The 17,104-nt window shown below is 41.1% G+C and overlaps 1 protein-coding gene across 1 annotated transcript in view; it reads left to right on the forward strand.

Moving 5' to 3' along the window:
- bbs9 (Bardet-Biedl syndrome 9) overlaps positions 1–17,104 on the forward strand; it is a gene marked incomplete at both ends in the record, with an annotated part of 193,403 nt that overhangs the window by 25,888 nt on the left and 150,411 nt on the right. The window contains 5 exons of the mRNA XM_083888066.1: positions 1,478–1,607; positions 4,442–4,623; positions 5,883–5,959; positions 6,049–6,102; positions 6,577–6,679. Coding sequence (XP_083744192.1) covers positions 1,478–1,607; positions 4,442–4,623; positions 5,883–5,959; positions 6,049–6,102; positions 6,577–6,679 — 546 coding nt within the window. The remainder of the gene's footprint in view (positions 1–1,477; positions 1,608–4,441; positions 4,624–5,882; positions 5,960–6,048; positions 6,103–6,576; positions 6,680–17,104) is intronic.

The following is a 17,104-nucleotide window of genomic DNA, read 5'->3' on the forward strand; positions in this document are numbered from 1 at the left end:
TCATCCGTGATTCATGGCAGGACGTGAACGAGCAGCTTTATACACACACACCTCCAAAAACTGACATTGTCTTGAATTTAATAAGACAATATTCAATACATAAACCAGATGTAAGATGTGAAGATATCTTTTTTTTTTTCTATACAAGTGAATGCAAGTTGCAATCATCTTAAAGGGCAATGCCACCCACCACAGGAATGTGTTATTTTTGTGCTCCAGGGTTTTTTGGACACATGAATATGTGCCACTGTTTTCCAAAACCAAAGAATCATATACAAAAACGGTTGGATTTGTGCTGCTATGAAACGGAGGCTGGGTTCCTGACCATAAATGACTAAGTTTAATCATAGCAGCTGAGCACGGTTTCTATTGTATGTCCAGTAACGAGCACACGGCCGACTCGAGACCTCATCCGGGGGTTTGATCTCACAAAGAAATCCTTGTCCAGAGTTAAAATGAAATGTCAGTGGAATATTTCATTTTGATTAACTTTAGTACATAATCATACTAATGGTACACCCTCTCCAATATATACATCTTCAAAAGGCTTTCTCAATCCCTGTACCCTTATACCATAAATGCAGGCAGCTTGTTGAAATAAAGTATGCGTATTATGCACACTCTTAAATAAAAGGGAAAAAAAGAGATAAAAAACTGCTGGAAGCTGCTATTTAGGGTTTCGAGTGGGAAGGTTTTATATTGATGTCGCTATCATCTGAAAGAGATGTCAGGAGAAAATTTTGGTTTCCCAGATTCTTTATAAGTAGGACCCACTTTTAAAAGACAAAAAAAACCACGACAGGGCAGATGGGTAATGGGAGGGGAGATAATAATATTTTTGGCAGATTTGGTGGGTTTAAAAAGCTTTAGTCTCAGAAAATACTAAAAAATTGTGAAACTTAAGAGCGGGGATTTCTTTTTGGGTCGATGACGAGGTGAAACTGAGGACTTGAAAACTGTGGTAACAGCACGTTTGAGCTGAGCAGCTGATTGTGGAGCAAAATGCAAATACTTTGTATATTATATGTGCTCCAAAACATGGTGGCAGGTGTAATATTCATGCGTTTTGAAAACAGAAATGTAGTAAAGCAAGCCAAGTTTATATTCATAGTACCCATTCATAAACATTTAAACTTTACAGAAGCAGAAAATACATTAAAGAAAAGACTCAAATTTACACAAACATTGGAATCAAAATAAAGAAGAAACAATACATTGCAGGTAAAAATATCTTGGGATTTAAAAAAAAATGGAATTAATATGTAGAATTCAAAGTAGAGTACATCTTTAAAAACAATAAAAGCAGGTAAATAATTTATGGGAAAGCATTGAGCATTTGTTTCACCAACGAGCAACTGACAGAAACGAGGGGATATTGTGACTGTGATAGGTTTTTTACAGCTACTGAGGGTTGAATCCACTGTGACGAGCAACATGAAACAACCATTCATTAATTTCTACTTCTGGTCTCCCGCAGTGACGGACGGTACCACCAACCTGTTGCTGGGCAACCACACCAACATGCTGCTGGTTTACCAGGATGTGACTCTAAAGTGGGCGGCCCAGCTCTCGTTTGTGCCTGTGGCCATTTGCGTTGCCAACTTCCCGTAAGTACGACCTTTAACAAACACGTGGACTGCATGTCACATGTTTACTGACGTGAGACTAGTGCTAGGTCACACTGTACTGTCGGAAAGAGTAGAAAAAAAACCCCAAAGGTTTCAAAGTGTTTCCATGTGTTAGCTGTACTATCACATTGAGACTCACATATGTGCATGTGTGCATGTGACACAGATAACAAATACACACACACACACACACACACACTGCAGCTATGTTCTTTTTATTTATCAGTCTGTGAAATCCGGCGTATTATTCCTGACAGGAAATCACCCGACAATGTTTTCCAGCTGGCCAATCAGAGCAGAGCGGGGGAGGGGCGAGCTGTGGCCAATAAAGTGGCTTTTCCCACACATGTCCAATCAAACCGCAATTTGATACAATTACTGCACAAAGTACAAACATGGCTGAAAAATGATGTGTGTGTGTGTGTTTTAGATGCAGGAGATAGTGTGTGTCTGCATAACTGTTTGGTTTAGTTTCAGGCGGTGTGTTATTTTAAAGCACTTGATAGTCATCATCATCATTTTCCTTGTGTTGGCAGGGCATTGCACACAGTGTGGGGGAGAGGAACGCACACACACACACATACCCCCCCCCCCACACACACACACACACACACACACATACATACATACATACAATGGCTCCAGCAGCTTAATGTAGCCATTTGTAATTTACAGCAGTGTCCCATGAGTCTCTGCTCTGTCATTTAGCAGCAAAATTGTTATTTCTTCTTTTATTAATTCTGCACACAATATTCAGTCAGTGCCATTGGCTGTTCTCACTGACTGTCCTTTTAATTAATTTAATTTAAAAGTAAAGACCCAGTCTCAAACATAGATTCAAATTCAAACATTAGAATTACTTGTTTCCTCTGTCAATCAGGGAGTGAGAATACACTGAATGACCACTTGGGGGCATGTTTGGCATTCCAGAACATCTATCAATGAAGCAAGTTGCGTCTGTGTCTATTTACGTTGCATTAGCATGCTAGTACTTTGCGGCTAACTTGGCAAACCTCTTCCCTGATGCACTTTGACAGTGAGCTGACTTTCTTCAAAAAAACAAAAAATATCTCGGAATGACTTGAAATTTACCATCAAAATAGTCGCCATCGCCCTGAACAAGGATGCGTTGAAAATATTTGCAAACCTCTTAAGGAATAATTTTAATACATTTTGGAAATTCAGGAAATGATCCATTTGAGCTGACTTTCTTCAAAAAAACATTTGGCACATCATTTGTGTTGTGCTTAATGAGGTTGCACAATGTTTGTATTATGTTAGCCTTTACGTTCCTTTTCATGCATTACCATAACTAAAAAATATTTACACTATATACACTATAGGAATACATACTTCCTACGGGCATTGCACTAGTTTTCCAAATGCTAGTTATTATATCCATTTGGTGATATGTCGTCGTCCTTCGTGAAATATGGATATTTTAATTGACAAATTAAGGAGCTCTAAAGTAAACTGTTCCTGCCAGTTTTCACTCGCCGTGCGTCACTTCTTCACGTCTCCTTGTGGTGGCGCTGCTCGAATATATGAGGGAAGCTTGGGTGAAAGTCGCCTGGTGGAGAAAGAGGTGCTCCATCCACGTTCAATAACTAGACTTTATGCAATTGTTCTCTATGTTGTTTCACGGACGTTTTTGTTTCCTTCAGTTGAACAAATATTGCAATGTATCGCTATATGTTTGTCTTGCAATACATTGATTATCACAGAATCGTTGTATCGGGATATTGCTGGTATTGTGGACCATGTATCGCATATCGTGAGTTCTCCTGTGATTCCCACCACTTCCCGCTTTGAGGAAAATTGATGATAAAATATGGCGCATGTAAGCGGACACCAGTACGATATCGTCCAGTATTGGAGCACCGACACTTGTAAACTTTGCATTGCAAAACATCAACATGGTGCCGGCTAAGCTATGTTTCTGGAGGCTTCACAACAGGAGTTCACATTCTGCACATGCATTTGTGCTGTTTTCTTTCCATTTTCACAGCTCACTCTTTTATCCCATGTGTTGTACCCTGGACACATGGATTAGGTTCTTTTTCGAGGTGATAACAGTTATTGTGATATATGGTTTCACTGCTAACATGTCTGACAGCAACTGCTGTTCCCTCCTGTCTATTTGCCTGTTCATATTTATGATCAACCGTTTTTTCTCACTCACAAGTGGTGGGAACTCATTTTCTGCGAGGGTTAGAGGGCAAATGTGTGTGTTAGTGAGAGTGAGAGCTGTCGTTGTGTACATGAGTGTGAGTTAGTGAGTGATTGCGAGTGTTTCTGCAGCAGTTAAAGTGAATGTTGTATTCCCCCCACAGACTCCCTCCTGTGCAGGTGTGGAGTCGCATGCTGCTCTTGGTCTGAACCCTGTGTGTATACGTGTATTTGTTACCTCTTCAGGACCTTTTCCGGCATAAAAGTTGACCTTGTCTGGACCAGTAGTCCACATGGAAACCAAAACCTGGTCCTGATGAGGCAGAACCTCATTTCTGAGGAACTTTATGGCTAAGATTTGAATTGTGGTTAAGTTAAGTTAAGGTTAGGGATAGACATGAATGGAAGTCAATGTTATATTGTCCTCGGAAGAGTAACTGTGCAAACCAGCACACACACACACGATTTTCAAGAGTGAAAATACCTGACTGCATCATTCATTATTTCCATTTCCTCACCCTGTTTCCACCTCATATGAAATCACAAATGATTTCTAAACTGCAATTTTGTTTTTGGAAACGAATAGAGATGCTAATGCCTCCAATCCTCTCCTCTCCTCTCCTCTCCTCTACTCTCCTCTCCAGGGAGTTGAAGGGAGTGGTGGTCAGTCTGAGTTCAGACGGACACCTTCTGTGCTCTTACATGGGCACCGACCCGTCCTTCTTCTCCACGCCAAAGGTGGACGCCAGGGAGACGGACTATGAGCAGGTGGATGCCGAGATGAAGAAGTTGCAGAAGTTCATCAGAGAGGCCTCAAGGACTCAGGGTAGGAGGCTGCTCTGATTCTGTACATGCTCCATTTTTGTTTATTTATTTAGATTTAACCAGTGCTTTTGGGTGGGGTTATTCAACTACCACAAAATCCAAAAAGTCCAAAATTTAAGACCTTAGAAACAGTTGTATAGTAAGAGCAAAAGCCTCTATGTACAGTAGTTCACTAAAGTAGTTCACCGTTTATGGAAGACTACTGTTTCCTGTTAAAATACCTTGCAAAATTCGACCAAATTTTAAAAGATTTGGTAAACGAAAACTGTGCAGAAGGATATGAAGGCTCAACATGACAACATAAATAAAGAGAGACACTCGCTGTTGATATATGATCACGTTTTTGTTGCTACGCCATTTCATTATCATTTGCTTCTTGCACTAAGATGGCCACAGATAACTCCTCGTTTCTGCTAATTATCCAGTGCAGCAACATGTGGAAGCATGAGGTTAATTCACATTATTTCAAAATCGCATCTACGTGTTATTGATACGCCAACTTTTCCACCGTCCTTGAAGCTCCCATAGAGTGGTCCTATCGCACATATATGTGAGTTTTGGAGGTCTACTTACATATAACATTAACTTGTTTTTATGATCAAAAACCTCCTAGTTGTTGCAAACCGAAATCTCTCCTCACTGAAGCTCTCGTCAGCCGCGCTGTTTCAGACTGAAATCTCACCCCCAGAAGACAGAACTGTGTTGTGATTGGCCAGGTACCTGGAAGTGACGTAATTAGCACATCAGCTCTCAGAAGCTCCCCCTCTGGAACGGTGGATGCACTGCTACTCATTATCAAAACATTGTTTTAACAATGTTTAAAGATGGCTTCGTCATGACTCCCCGCCGCAGTCCCTTTTACTCCTTTGACCCGGAGTCGGACACAGAGTCAGAAGACGCCGTCGCAAGTGAAAAACAACTAGCGACCGGAGCAGGAGGATCTGTTGTTCAGGAGATGGGATCCTCACTTCACGATACCAGGCTTTTTCAAAGCGCTTGCAGAGCCAGAGAATACAATAAAACCCAGTGTTCTCAGCAGTGGCTGAACTGTTTGTTTCCAAACTTTAGGGCTTCATAAACGAGGTAATGGCACAGATACACACCAAAAAAACAGCATTTATTGGAACTTCCGGTCTATGGGAGCTTTAAGCGTTAACATTTCAAAGCTTTTCTGTTTTTTCCCTTCAGGTTTTTTATTGCACAAAATAAAAATGTGTATAAAACAGGCTGATGCAAACACGTAGTTTGTTGTCATTTCAGACATCCTCCCTAAATCGGATGCAGAGGCAGACTTGATAGTTAAAGCTGCTGTGTCTTCCAGCATGGACAGCCCATCGGTAAAAATCACACGACTACACGCACATGCACATACCACTTTATACCACTCACTCAGACACCGTATATTAATTGCTCTTTTTCTCTACAGCAAGCTCTGATCCAAGACACCGATGGTCTGCCCATCCCTTCAGTCACCATACAGGTGAGCTGCAGCCATGCACTGATTCATTTCCCCTTGTTTCTATGTTTATAAATGTGTTGCATTAGCATTTAGGGACAGTAAAGTGCACATCGAGTCCAGACCACTGTCCCCTGTCACATAAAAAAAAAAAAAAACACAACTCAAAGCATGGTTTGCCAGACCAGCAATGCAAAAACCTACAAAAATATGCACATGATGATATTTTTTTATCCTATTTCATTAGTGTTTTTAATGAAAACATCAGTTAACTCCTGGCCATTTTCTATCATCCTGATTCCATGATTCAAATAAATGGATCATTATCTGGCTTCTGCAGTGCTCGCTTATGGGCTGACCATTTGAATCAGAGATGTTGGAGTAAGGAAACATCTAAAACATGCAGGGCAGTAGGTCCCCAGGACTAGGATTGAGAAACCTTGACATAGACTACACCACTTCTTTCCCCGTCTCATTTCCTCCTTGTTCTCTTTCCAGGTGAAGGTGAAGGCCAGCTGTGTGTTGCAGTCCTCAAAGCTGACGGTCAACATTCAGCCTCCTCTGGCTGTCAGTCAGGACCAGTTTGTCCTCGAGCCAATGGGTCAGTCTGTCTGTGTTTCTTTGTGTGTGTTGTCATTGTGAGTTTGCATCTCTTCCTTCGGGTTCCACATTAGAGCAGCAAATTACAATTTTTAGGGGACAAAAATAGAGGTTCTACACTACCGTTCAAACGTTTGGGGTCACCTATACAATTTTTGTTGTGTTTTCCACTAAAAGTCACACTTTTATTCATCAAAAAAGTTGCAAAATGAATAGAAAATATAGTCAAGACATTGACAAGATTGGAAATAATGATTTTTATTCAAAATAGTAATAATTTTGCCCTTCAAACTTTGCTTTTGTCAAAGAACCAGCTAAACTGTTTTCAGCTGTGCTAACACCATTGCACAAGAGGTTTCAAGGGTTTTCTAATAATCATATAGCCTTCTAACGCGATTAGAAAACACAATGTACCATTAGAACACTGGAAATGGACCTCTATACACCTATGTACATGTGCACAAAACCAGACGTTTGCAGCTAGAATAGCCGTTTACCACATAAACAATGTATAGAGTGTGTTTCTGAATCATTTAATGTTATATTCATTGAAAAGAGGCTTAAAACCTGTATTTTCTTGAGTGGTCACTTGGGGGCGACACCACTTGTTTGAGGGAGGCCTGTGAGAAAAAGAGTGTCTCCTTCTCGCTCGAGTTAATGCTCACAATCATGACTTTTTGCTCTTTTTGGACCTCAAAGCGGGGAATGCAGTTGGCGGAGTGGCTATGGTGTGATTGACAGTGGATATCACACGTTGAGATCCACCCTTCTCTTCTTCCCCAGTTCCACCCTCTCTCATCCAAACATGTTCTGTTCTGGTTTAAAAAACAGGTGCAAGACACACTCCAAAACGCATAGTGGTGAAGTCATAGAGGGTTATTGTTTAAAAGAAGAGAAGAAAAAAATGCTTTTTGTTGATAGTCAAAGACCAGTGTGACACATCACAGAACATGTGTTTCTCCTCATTAATGCAGTGTTTTTGGAATGTCCTCAGCAAATGAGGTTCAAAGTCCTGCTGCTTAAAATACGATTTTGACCGCCATTCAAAAATATACACATTAATAATGAAAACATTAACACAAACATGCGATAAAACAACATTAAGTGGTGATGTTTTAAACCTCTGCTGCCAAACATCAGATAATGTTTTTCAGGCATGACTTTGAAATATGAGACAAGAATTACTGGCGAACATAAACAACTGTGATTCTGTTAGTTGTTAAGAAGTCCTGTGCAGTGGTTTAAAGAAACTGCCCGAAGATTAAAGAAAAAAAAAGAAAAAAGAAATGTAATACCAAACAAATGAACACAAATTAAATATTTTAAGGATGAATCATAAAGAAAATGCAGTTTCTCTGCAGCTGTTGTCCTGTCATGTCTTTCATCATCTAATGTCAACAATCGTTTTTTGTTGTTTGCCGGCCGTTCTCTTTCACTCACTCTCTCAATCACACAAAAAACACACACACACCCATGAATGCATCACACATTTTTCCAGCTTCTCCGCTGTCCTTCATCACATCCTCCTCCACACCCAGAACAGACACACACGCTCACACTGACAGCTCAGGGAGTGAGAGGTGTGAGCGTGCATGTATTTGTTCAGCCCTTATCTTCTTCCTTTATTCCGTGCACTCTGTCGTCTCGCTGTCGGTGAGCGTCGGTCACCTCGACCAGATGGCGGTAGCTTTCATCTGAATCGCCGCAGACGCTACGTACACACACACAAGCTCACAACCCCAAACACTGATATCAGCCGTCGGCTCGTTAAAAGAACATCACCTATCCTGAAACACTGTGTTAATCATTGGCTTTGAGGTGTTACACAGCTCTGTAATGTCCCACGTGTCCTTTTTACCACCGTTTTGTGTAAAAGCATAAATGAACAAAGGAGGCTTTTATCAGAGGCCGTTAGTACAATGACATATTTAATAATGATAGAGCCCCGATGGTAGTGAAACCTCTAACTTTGGCAGTGTTGGTGCCTTGCTACATCTGGAGGTGGAGTCATCATTCTGGCTTCAAAAAGTTCCTCAACTGAAAACTTGGAGCATCACTCCCATTTTGGGACAAAGCTGTATACTATTAAGTCTGATGTACATTTAGCAAGTGACATCTTTCGAAACCAAAACATGATCAAGAGGGTGGCAGTGGCAGAAGTAATCATGCACCTTACTTACCGGACCTGGCACTATCTGACTTCTATTCTCTTTCCCAAACTGAAATCCCACGTGTGTTTGTCATCCGTGCTGTCGAGTGGTGTCTGTTCTCTCAACATGCCTTTCTTTTTTTGTTTTTTATGAAGGGATTGGTAAGCTTGAATATTGATGGACCAAGTGCAAGAACAATCTTTTCTTTCTTATTAACTAAGGACAGACTGAAAGTGGAACTTTGCAAGTCTGCTGGCTTTTTCCTCTATGGAGTGCCTCCTACACTTTTGGAGTTAATATATTTACAACACCACCATAAACATCCATCCAATCATTGTCTACCGCTTTATCCTCATCATCGTAAAAACTCACCGCTGACGCTCCCCCATGGAGCCATGGATGGCGTCTGTTTTGCGTGCTTCTGTGTTTTCATTTCTCTTTCAATTTACTATATGTTCTCTTCCTCGCTTCCTCCAACAACAGTTTTCTCTGCTTATTGTTCACCAGCTCTACCATGATGAATGTCTAAAATAATGCTCTCACTGCCTTGATCTTATTGCCGGTACGTGGAGGTGTGTGTGTGTGCAGTGCCAAGACTTTGCGAGACCTCCGGATTCTGCCCTGATCTTGGAAATTTGCTTTTTTGCTAACAGACAGTAGGTGGAGTGGAGATGTCGGCCCCCCAAAATCCCTGCAACAAGCCATTTAACCATCACAGTGGATTCATCCAAAGCTAAAGTTGTTTTACACAAATATGAACATATTAATGGGTGTTATATTCAATTTCTGCTAATAAATGGTCCTAAAAGTGACTCACTGGACCTGTTAACATGGCAGGCTGGTGGTTAGACACAGTTGTTTAGGCTGTCCGCCACTGTTATCTTGAGGCAGTGTCATAATGGTCGTATTTCACCATAATTCTGTGACCAGATGATAATAGAGATAGTATCTGTATCTGTGGTTGTTGTGACACAGCGTGGATGTTGTGTGCAGTCATGATCCTGTTCACTGATGTGGAATCTGTAATGGCAGCAAATTTTTATATTTAACTTTTTTTTAATCCTCTTTTTGAAACTTCTCCTTACATTCGCTGGAACCATCATCCATCACAAGAGGAGCGCTCTCTCAGTTTTTTTTTTTTGACAAGGACCAGTACGGATTGCAAATTTATGATTTCAAGATGTGAGCAGCAGCATTCTCAGGCGAGTGCAACACCATCCATTTATTCTGAGCCCTGAATCAAACTGACCACCACTTTCCCATGATTCATGACACGTCCATGCAGAAATGTTTCACCACAGCATATTCTCATCTGTAAATACACTGTACGTGGCCCCTACAACTCTTAATGCAAACATGATGCACTTTTTCCCCCACAACTTTATATATATATATATAGAGAGAGTTTTTTTTCATAATTTACACTGCACATGTTTTGCATTTATTGCATCTTTGTGTTAATATGTCCATTTTTATGCATAATTACTATGCAAAGTCCTGTGTCGTAACAGCTCAAGTCCACACTTTCCCAGGTTATTATTTATTTATTTATATATTCAACAAAATGCAGTGCTGCACCTGTACATCTGAAGATATTTATTTCCGTTCCAATCCTGGCAGTCAGTCAGTGGCCTGGAGCATTTTTTTTTTGTGTGTGTGACTCTTGTTTTTCATTTAACAAATGTTCACTAAGAAAAAAACATCAGCAATACGTAAAAAAAAAACTGAGCAAAAATGTGTTTTAAAGGCATTTAAGAGGCTAAAGCATATTTTTACAATTATCTCAATTATTTTGGCCGAGATATCCGTGACATTAGATTTTCATATCATCCCACTATGAGCACCTCCAGGGAATCCTTTCAAATTTGGTACAAATGTTCACTTAGACTTGGGTATGAACTGTTTACACTTCACTGGTCAAAGGTCACTGTGACCTCAACCCCCCCCCCCCTTTTTTTTTTTTTTTTACCTTGTGAATGTGTTATCTTAAGAATGCCTCCAGAAAATCCATTCAAATTTGGCACAAAATTTCACTAAGACTCATGGATTAACTGTTTAGATTTCTGTTGGCAAAGGTCAAAAGTCAATGCCACAGTGGCAGCACAAAACTTTCTTTTGGCCTCTTAATCTTTAAATTCCTTGTTCCATGTTATACAAGTCTGGAAAAAAACATGTGTAGCCTGAAACTTATAAAAGCACAATCGAGTCGTCCTTATTATTGTCATGCGTTTTCTTTGCCGTATGTGTTATTTTCGCCCATACGTGCCATGTTTTCAGACGGAAGTTGCGACGTGGTGATGTCTCATCAGCCCAGCTGTGTTTTCAGACACTTAATAAGTTGATCATTTGTCTTTTTTAAATATGTAGCTCATGGACACTGTAACACGCTGCGAGTTAAAGTTCACAAATGACTCATTTACCATTTGAGTCACACCAAAAAAACGTGTTTTGGGAAATACTTTGATATCCTCATGTCTGAAGTGACAGAAACTCAACACTAAATCAAAAGTGAAGTCGCTGAAGAAGTTGTCAAAAAACAATGGGGGGGGTTTGAATTTGGGACTCAGTTTGAACCTGCAGAGGTTTTCTTCACGCCAGTAGCTCTCAGTGAATCACTGTTTATGCAGGACATCAGAGGCTGTGAGTCATGCTCACACCGCTGAAGAGGTGCTCTGTATACGGCCGTGGTCCGAAGGGTCTTATAGAGAAGCCTCGCTCAAGCGGACACACACACACACACACTTCCAGCGATGCACGCTCAAGTCCTGTTCAGAGCGTCATTGCCCCTCAGGGGGAAATGTGTTCAGCAGTTGGCGGTATTAAAAAAAAAAAAAAAAAAAAAAGTATTTCAAAAATTCTATAGACAAAGACACAAGTCAACCCCTAACCCAAGGCGCTACATGTGAAACAGATAATATTGTTTAGGGGCCGTACCAGCTATCAAATATTTTTGTAATCGAGTATTCAACCCAAACGTTTTCAGATTAGTTGAGGACACAAAATGTAAAATTATTATTATTTAGCGTACTCCGGCGCCGACGCGAGTGGCAGCCTTTCTAGCAGCTCCGGGTGTTTCACTTTAAATTTCTTTATTTCTACCTTGAAGGTAATTTTCTTGGTTTCTACTGAAACTATTATTAGTATATCCCATGGATACGGATTATTCTACGCCGAGACTCGTGTATTCGAGCAACCTTTTGTTTGTGAATTTCTCTGTGAGATGAATAAAGTATCTATCTATCTATCTATCTATCTATCTATTTATTCTTTTGAGAAAACTTTTATTTTTTAGATTAAAAAAAACCAAAAAAAAACTGATAACTTCATTAATCAAGGAATAACCGGTAGAATACTCAATTACAAAAATATTCGACAGCTGCAGCCCTCGTGAGCTACATTAAATCAGCTAACATCGATGTTTACGTTAGCGTGTGCCGGAAGCGTTAGCAAGCGGATGCTTTGGGCTCAGATGCTGAATCATTGAGGACGTGCTGTTGTGGTACGCCAGTTGTAGTTTGCAGTGCTTACTCTGCACCTTGTTGGCTTCTTGTTTAAGCGTGGAATGGTCCCACACTTTGGACATTTTCTGCCTTTTACGGGCTGTTTCACTATCCGTCTCCGCCATCGTGCCAGCTGAAATCCGGATGTTCGGTGTGCGTCTGCTAAAAAAACGGTACATGTGGAACAATGATCCCTGCGCTAAACAGGCCATGCGAGATAGGAATTAAACGAATACTCGAGGACTGGTCAGGATGTGGCCCTGTGACCGTATTGTGCCGGATCAAACAATCCCGAACAGATTTGAAATTGCCAATAAATTGCAATAGAAAAACACAGCAGTAAAGATGATTAAAACAATAAAGTAAGTCAGTGCCATCAGCAGTTCTGCTAATTAGATTGCACACTGAACAAACGAGCCTCGATTAGAAGTGAATAATTAAAATTCACTCTGTAATTATGAGTAAATCTATTAATCAAAGTCCTTTCACCATTTTTTCCCCCAGATTTCCAATGTGTTGAGGTCATGGTCATTACTTCTAAAAGTCAACCAAGTGCTTGTTCATTGTGTTACTGTCGGGTTTCTCTATAATTGTGATAATATATGTCATATAAATACCTACACATACAGTACATATCTATGGACACATACGTGCATGTCGCCCATATCCCAGTGAAATGTAGATGCACTTGAAGTAGAAAGTTGCTGTGTGTGTGTGTGTGTGTGTGTGTGTGTGTGTGTGTGTGTGTGTGTGTGTGTGTGTGTGTGTGTGTTCATGTCATGCTCTTTTGTGTTTCGGCTCTCAACCTCGACCTTTCACTACTCAGTCAACAACTCCCCGCTTCGAAACATGAGTGCTACCAACCACCCGGCACTCTCTGTCTTTCTTTTTTTTCTCCTTTGTCTCCCTCCTCTGACCCCTCACTGGCCTTCTTTGGCCCAGAATAAGCCTGGCTCAGCTCTGAAGCAGCAGGACCACCGCAGCTGACCCGGGCAGTCGAATTTGACCCCAAAGCATGTGTTTCACATCCGTTACACTCCTACAAAATTAAGGAAAAATAAATTAATGGAGGCTGATGATTTAGATTTAATGAATGCTGGGAGTTGGCTGACAGAAGCTGGATCCGAGTCACACACTCTGAGTTTTCTTTATGATTAGGTCCAGAAAATGTCACCCCTAGTTTATGGATTGCACGGGAAGCTGTTGGAGTTATGCCTGGTGTAAACCAAACGTAAGCAGAGAATATACGGTGATGTAAACCATGCAGACTATCACCAATAAAACACAAAATAATAACAAATGACTTCCACTGTTTTCCACTCCCACGCTAGAAACAGGACGTCATCTTTCCGTGCCAGAACCAGGGGTGCTCTTACAGACACGCAACAGTTGCCAGTTGACAGCATTTTTTAAGGGTTGTTGTAAGTTCACTTGCGCAAATAACATCTGATTAAATGAACATGCTGAGTGACGCGACAGAAGTGAAATGTTTTCCTGTCCACAGGAAACAAATGATACCTCTGTAAATGTACTGAATATTAGACTCCTGATGTCTTCAACAGGGAGAGAGATATCACACTCCTCCTGTGTGTGTGCTGTTGTTGTTCTGTCTCTGTTTTTGTAGCTGCTCTGCCTGTTGCATTTGAGCTCCGTCAGAAACCGCTGAAATATGCTAACAATGCTGCAATCAAATGGGGTTCTTCACTGTTTTCTCCAGCACATTTGAACAGTCCCGTTCCCCATTCGTTTTGATGTAGATTCTGCAGTTTGCCGTCCAGGTGTGTTGAATCTTGCCCCCTTTCTACAGTTGCCGAGCCTTCCTGGCGATGTCGGCATTCTTTTTGGTGAGATTCTCGTTGATGTAGACGTCCGAGCCTTTGAGCTTCTTGCCCTGCTTCAGCAGTGCTGTCTTGTATTTTCTGTTGGTGAATCTCGGCACGACAGCTTGTGTTCACATTTGTGAGTGTAATCACACTTGTTTTTGTCTGCTCAAATTTGCATGTTGCACCTTTTAAACTAGGGATTAGCTATAGTTAGTATCTGTCCCATACTGGATCGGATATGGGACAATCCAGTACAGCATTTATATTTGTTACACAGTTTGGAGATAGCTTCAAATGGCGAGCACAAATGTGTCATTGACTGATGTCAGTAGTTGGTGATAGTGGTATCGGACTCATAAAAGTGGTATCGTGCCATCCCTGTTTAAAACTAGGGTCTCTAAGTGTGGAAAAGCTACACATGAAAACCAAAATATAAGTTGTTAACCCCACCCCCTCTCATCAACCCTGTGTTCTAAGCTCCACCCCCAAATCACAGGTGAAACATAGCATAGACATGGTTTACTATAATCTGCTTTTTTTGATATTGTGATGCCTACAGACTCTAGTTCTGTTTTGTTTTCACAACAGTTATTGGCAAAGATTTCAACAAATAAGAAGAAGATAAAAGTCTCGGTATGTAACAAATTACAGGCCCGAGCTTTAACTGCTTAGAGTGCCAACTTTTAACGTCTTTGTATAGTCGGCTCATTCATGATTAGCCTTTAATTTAGGGGCGGAGGAAAAAAGTATATATTATAGTCAGTTTCACACTGTATGTATGAAATCAAACTGCCCTTCAGGAGGATATAAAAGAAAACCACTCTGTTCTTATGATCTGTTGTCAAACCCTGTCCAAAGGCAGAATTATTTATTGCCGTTTTAAACCGCCACAATTGGAGGCATAATAAAAACCTGATCGTCATTGAGGGAGAAGAGTCACGATAGTTGCTCGAATGGGGATAACAGTGAAGCAGTGTGTTTTTACTCCTGGAAGAGATTCAAAGTGTTGCACTTGGCTGAACACGTGAACAGTGATGGGAGCAGTTGTGTAGAGAATGAAAACAGAGGTTCAGACCCTGCGTAAATTTCCTGCACACTTGGCCAATTATCATTTGAAGTTGGGCCGATCGTCAAAAAAAAGTCTGTTTTGAAAAGATCGGAAATTATTAGCGCGTTTCGCTGGTACATATCAACGCGACCCTATAAACGCTCAGCTTGTCTTCTGCTCCCGTTTCCTCTTCTTCATCCTGATGTCATTGGATGACTCATGTAGTTTTAATATGAAAATACCAAATACAAAGAGCAGACACATGGAGCAGTGACATGGGGAAATGTGGAAAGCATCAGTGACATTGTCAACAACAACACTGCAGCTGTGTCCTTCATTTGAAGGCTGATTGCATCGCAACGTTGTGATTTGGCTGTTATATTTCAAATGCACTGACAAATTTGGCCAGCAAATGTGTCCGTCTCTCCTCAAGCAACCAAAGATTCCACAAGAGGATACTTCACGGTTCCAGCAAAGGGCTTATTACATGACAGAGAAGAATGTTATGAAAGGGGTTAATTGAGGCAGCAATGAGAAAACGTCTGAAAAACGCACTTTCTAGCTACAACCCAAATAAATAGCTAATTGTTTGTGGTTGAAAGTATTTGTGTTTCATGTCTGTAGTCATTACGTTTCCAATGATGCTGTTCAATTGGACTACTGTCACTGTCTCAGTATTAAAGCATGACAGCACGGCATCCATTTAGTGAATAAAGTGTGTTCGCCCTGCGCAACACTGTGGGTGGCGATTTGTTCACCCAATCGTTCTGTACTCGGAACACGGTCACTGAACTAAAATATGGCTGAACGGTTTGTGATTCGGCTCACGATCAGCGGCAGTGCTGTCTCTAAATACACTAGACTCCTCTTTTAAATATTGAGATTTCAGAAATGTCTTTGCTAAATGTTGGAGATTAACGCATGTTTTCTGGATTTTTAAAGCTCACATAGAGTGGTCCTGTTGCACATATATGTTAGTTATGGAGGTCTACTTACATACATTAACTTGTTTTTATGGTCAAAATCCTCCTAGTTGCTGTAAACGAGCCGATAGAAATCTGTCTTTTCTGACACTCTCCTGAGCCACGATATTTCAGACATAAATCTCACCCCCAGAAGACAGACTGTGTTGTGATTTGCCAGCCAGCATAGAGCCTTCCCAACTGTCTTGTGATTGGCCAGTACCCGGAAGTGACATATTCAGCACATCGCCTCTCAGAAGCGCAGCTCCCCCCTCTGAAACGGTGGATGCACTGCTACTCATTATCAAAACATTGTTTTAACAATGTTTAAAAATAGTCACGACTCCCCGCCGCAGTCCCTTTTATGACTTTGACCCAGAGTCAGACCCAGAGTCAGAAGACACTGTCACTCGTGAAACACCTCCACAACGGATGTTATTCTTCTTCTGCGGTTCAATGTACGCAACCGGATGTACCCGGACTAGTGCCCAGAGCAGGACGATCTCCTGTTCTGGAGAACCGTTGTTTACGTAACCGGACCAGGTTTTTTCAGAGATCTTGCTGAGCCCGAGATTACAATACAACACAGCGTTCTCAGCAGTGGCTGGACTGTTTGTTTTGAACCTTCAGGGCTTCTTAAACAAGGTAATGACGCAGATACACACAAAAAAAACATTGTTAATTGGAACCTCCGGTCTAGGTCCGCTTTAAGTCTTTTTAACTGATCTACGGTTCAGCATTGTTTTCGATTTCTCGTGTCAGCTTATGACTCTTCCAGGCAGTCTGACGTCACATTTTAGTGTCGGCCCAGCTCACTTGGAACCTCACCAGAGCAGGTACCAAAAAAAGTACCAGGTACAATTGCTGTATCCCTTTGGTATTGCCCCAAAAATTAGCTAAGCATGTATAGTGGAAAAGTGCTGTTAGTATTAGCCAGTTTCTG

This window comes from Microchirus variegatus (assembly GCF_963457635.1).
Source record: "Microchirus variegatus genome assembly, chromosome: 1".
NCBI classification, from domain to species: domain Eukaryota; kingdom Metazoa; phylum Chordata; class Actinopteri; order Pleuronectiformes; family Soleidae; genus Microchirus; species Microchirus variegatus.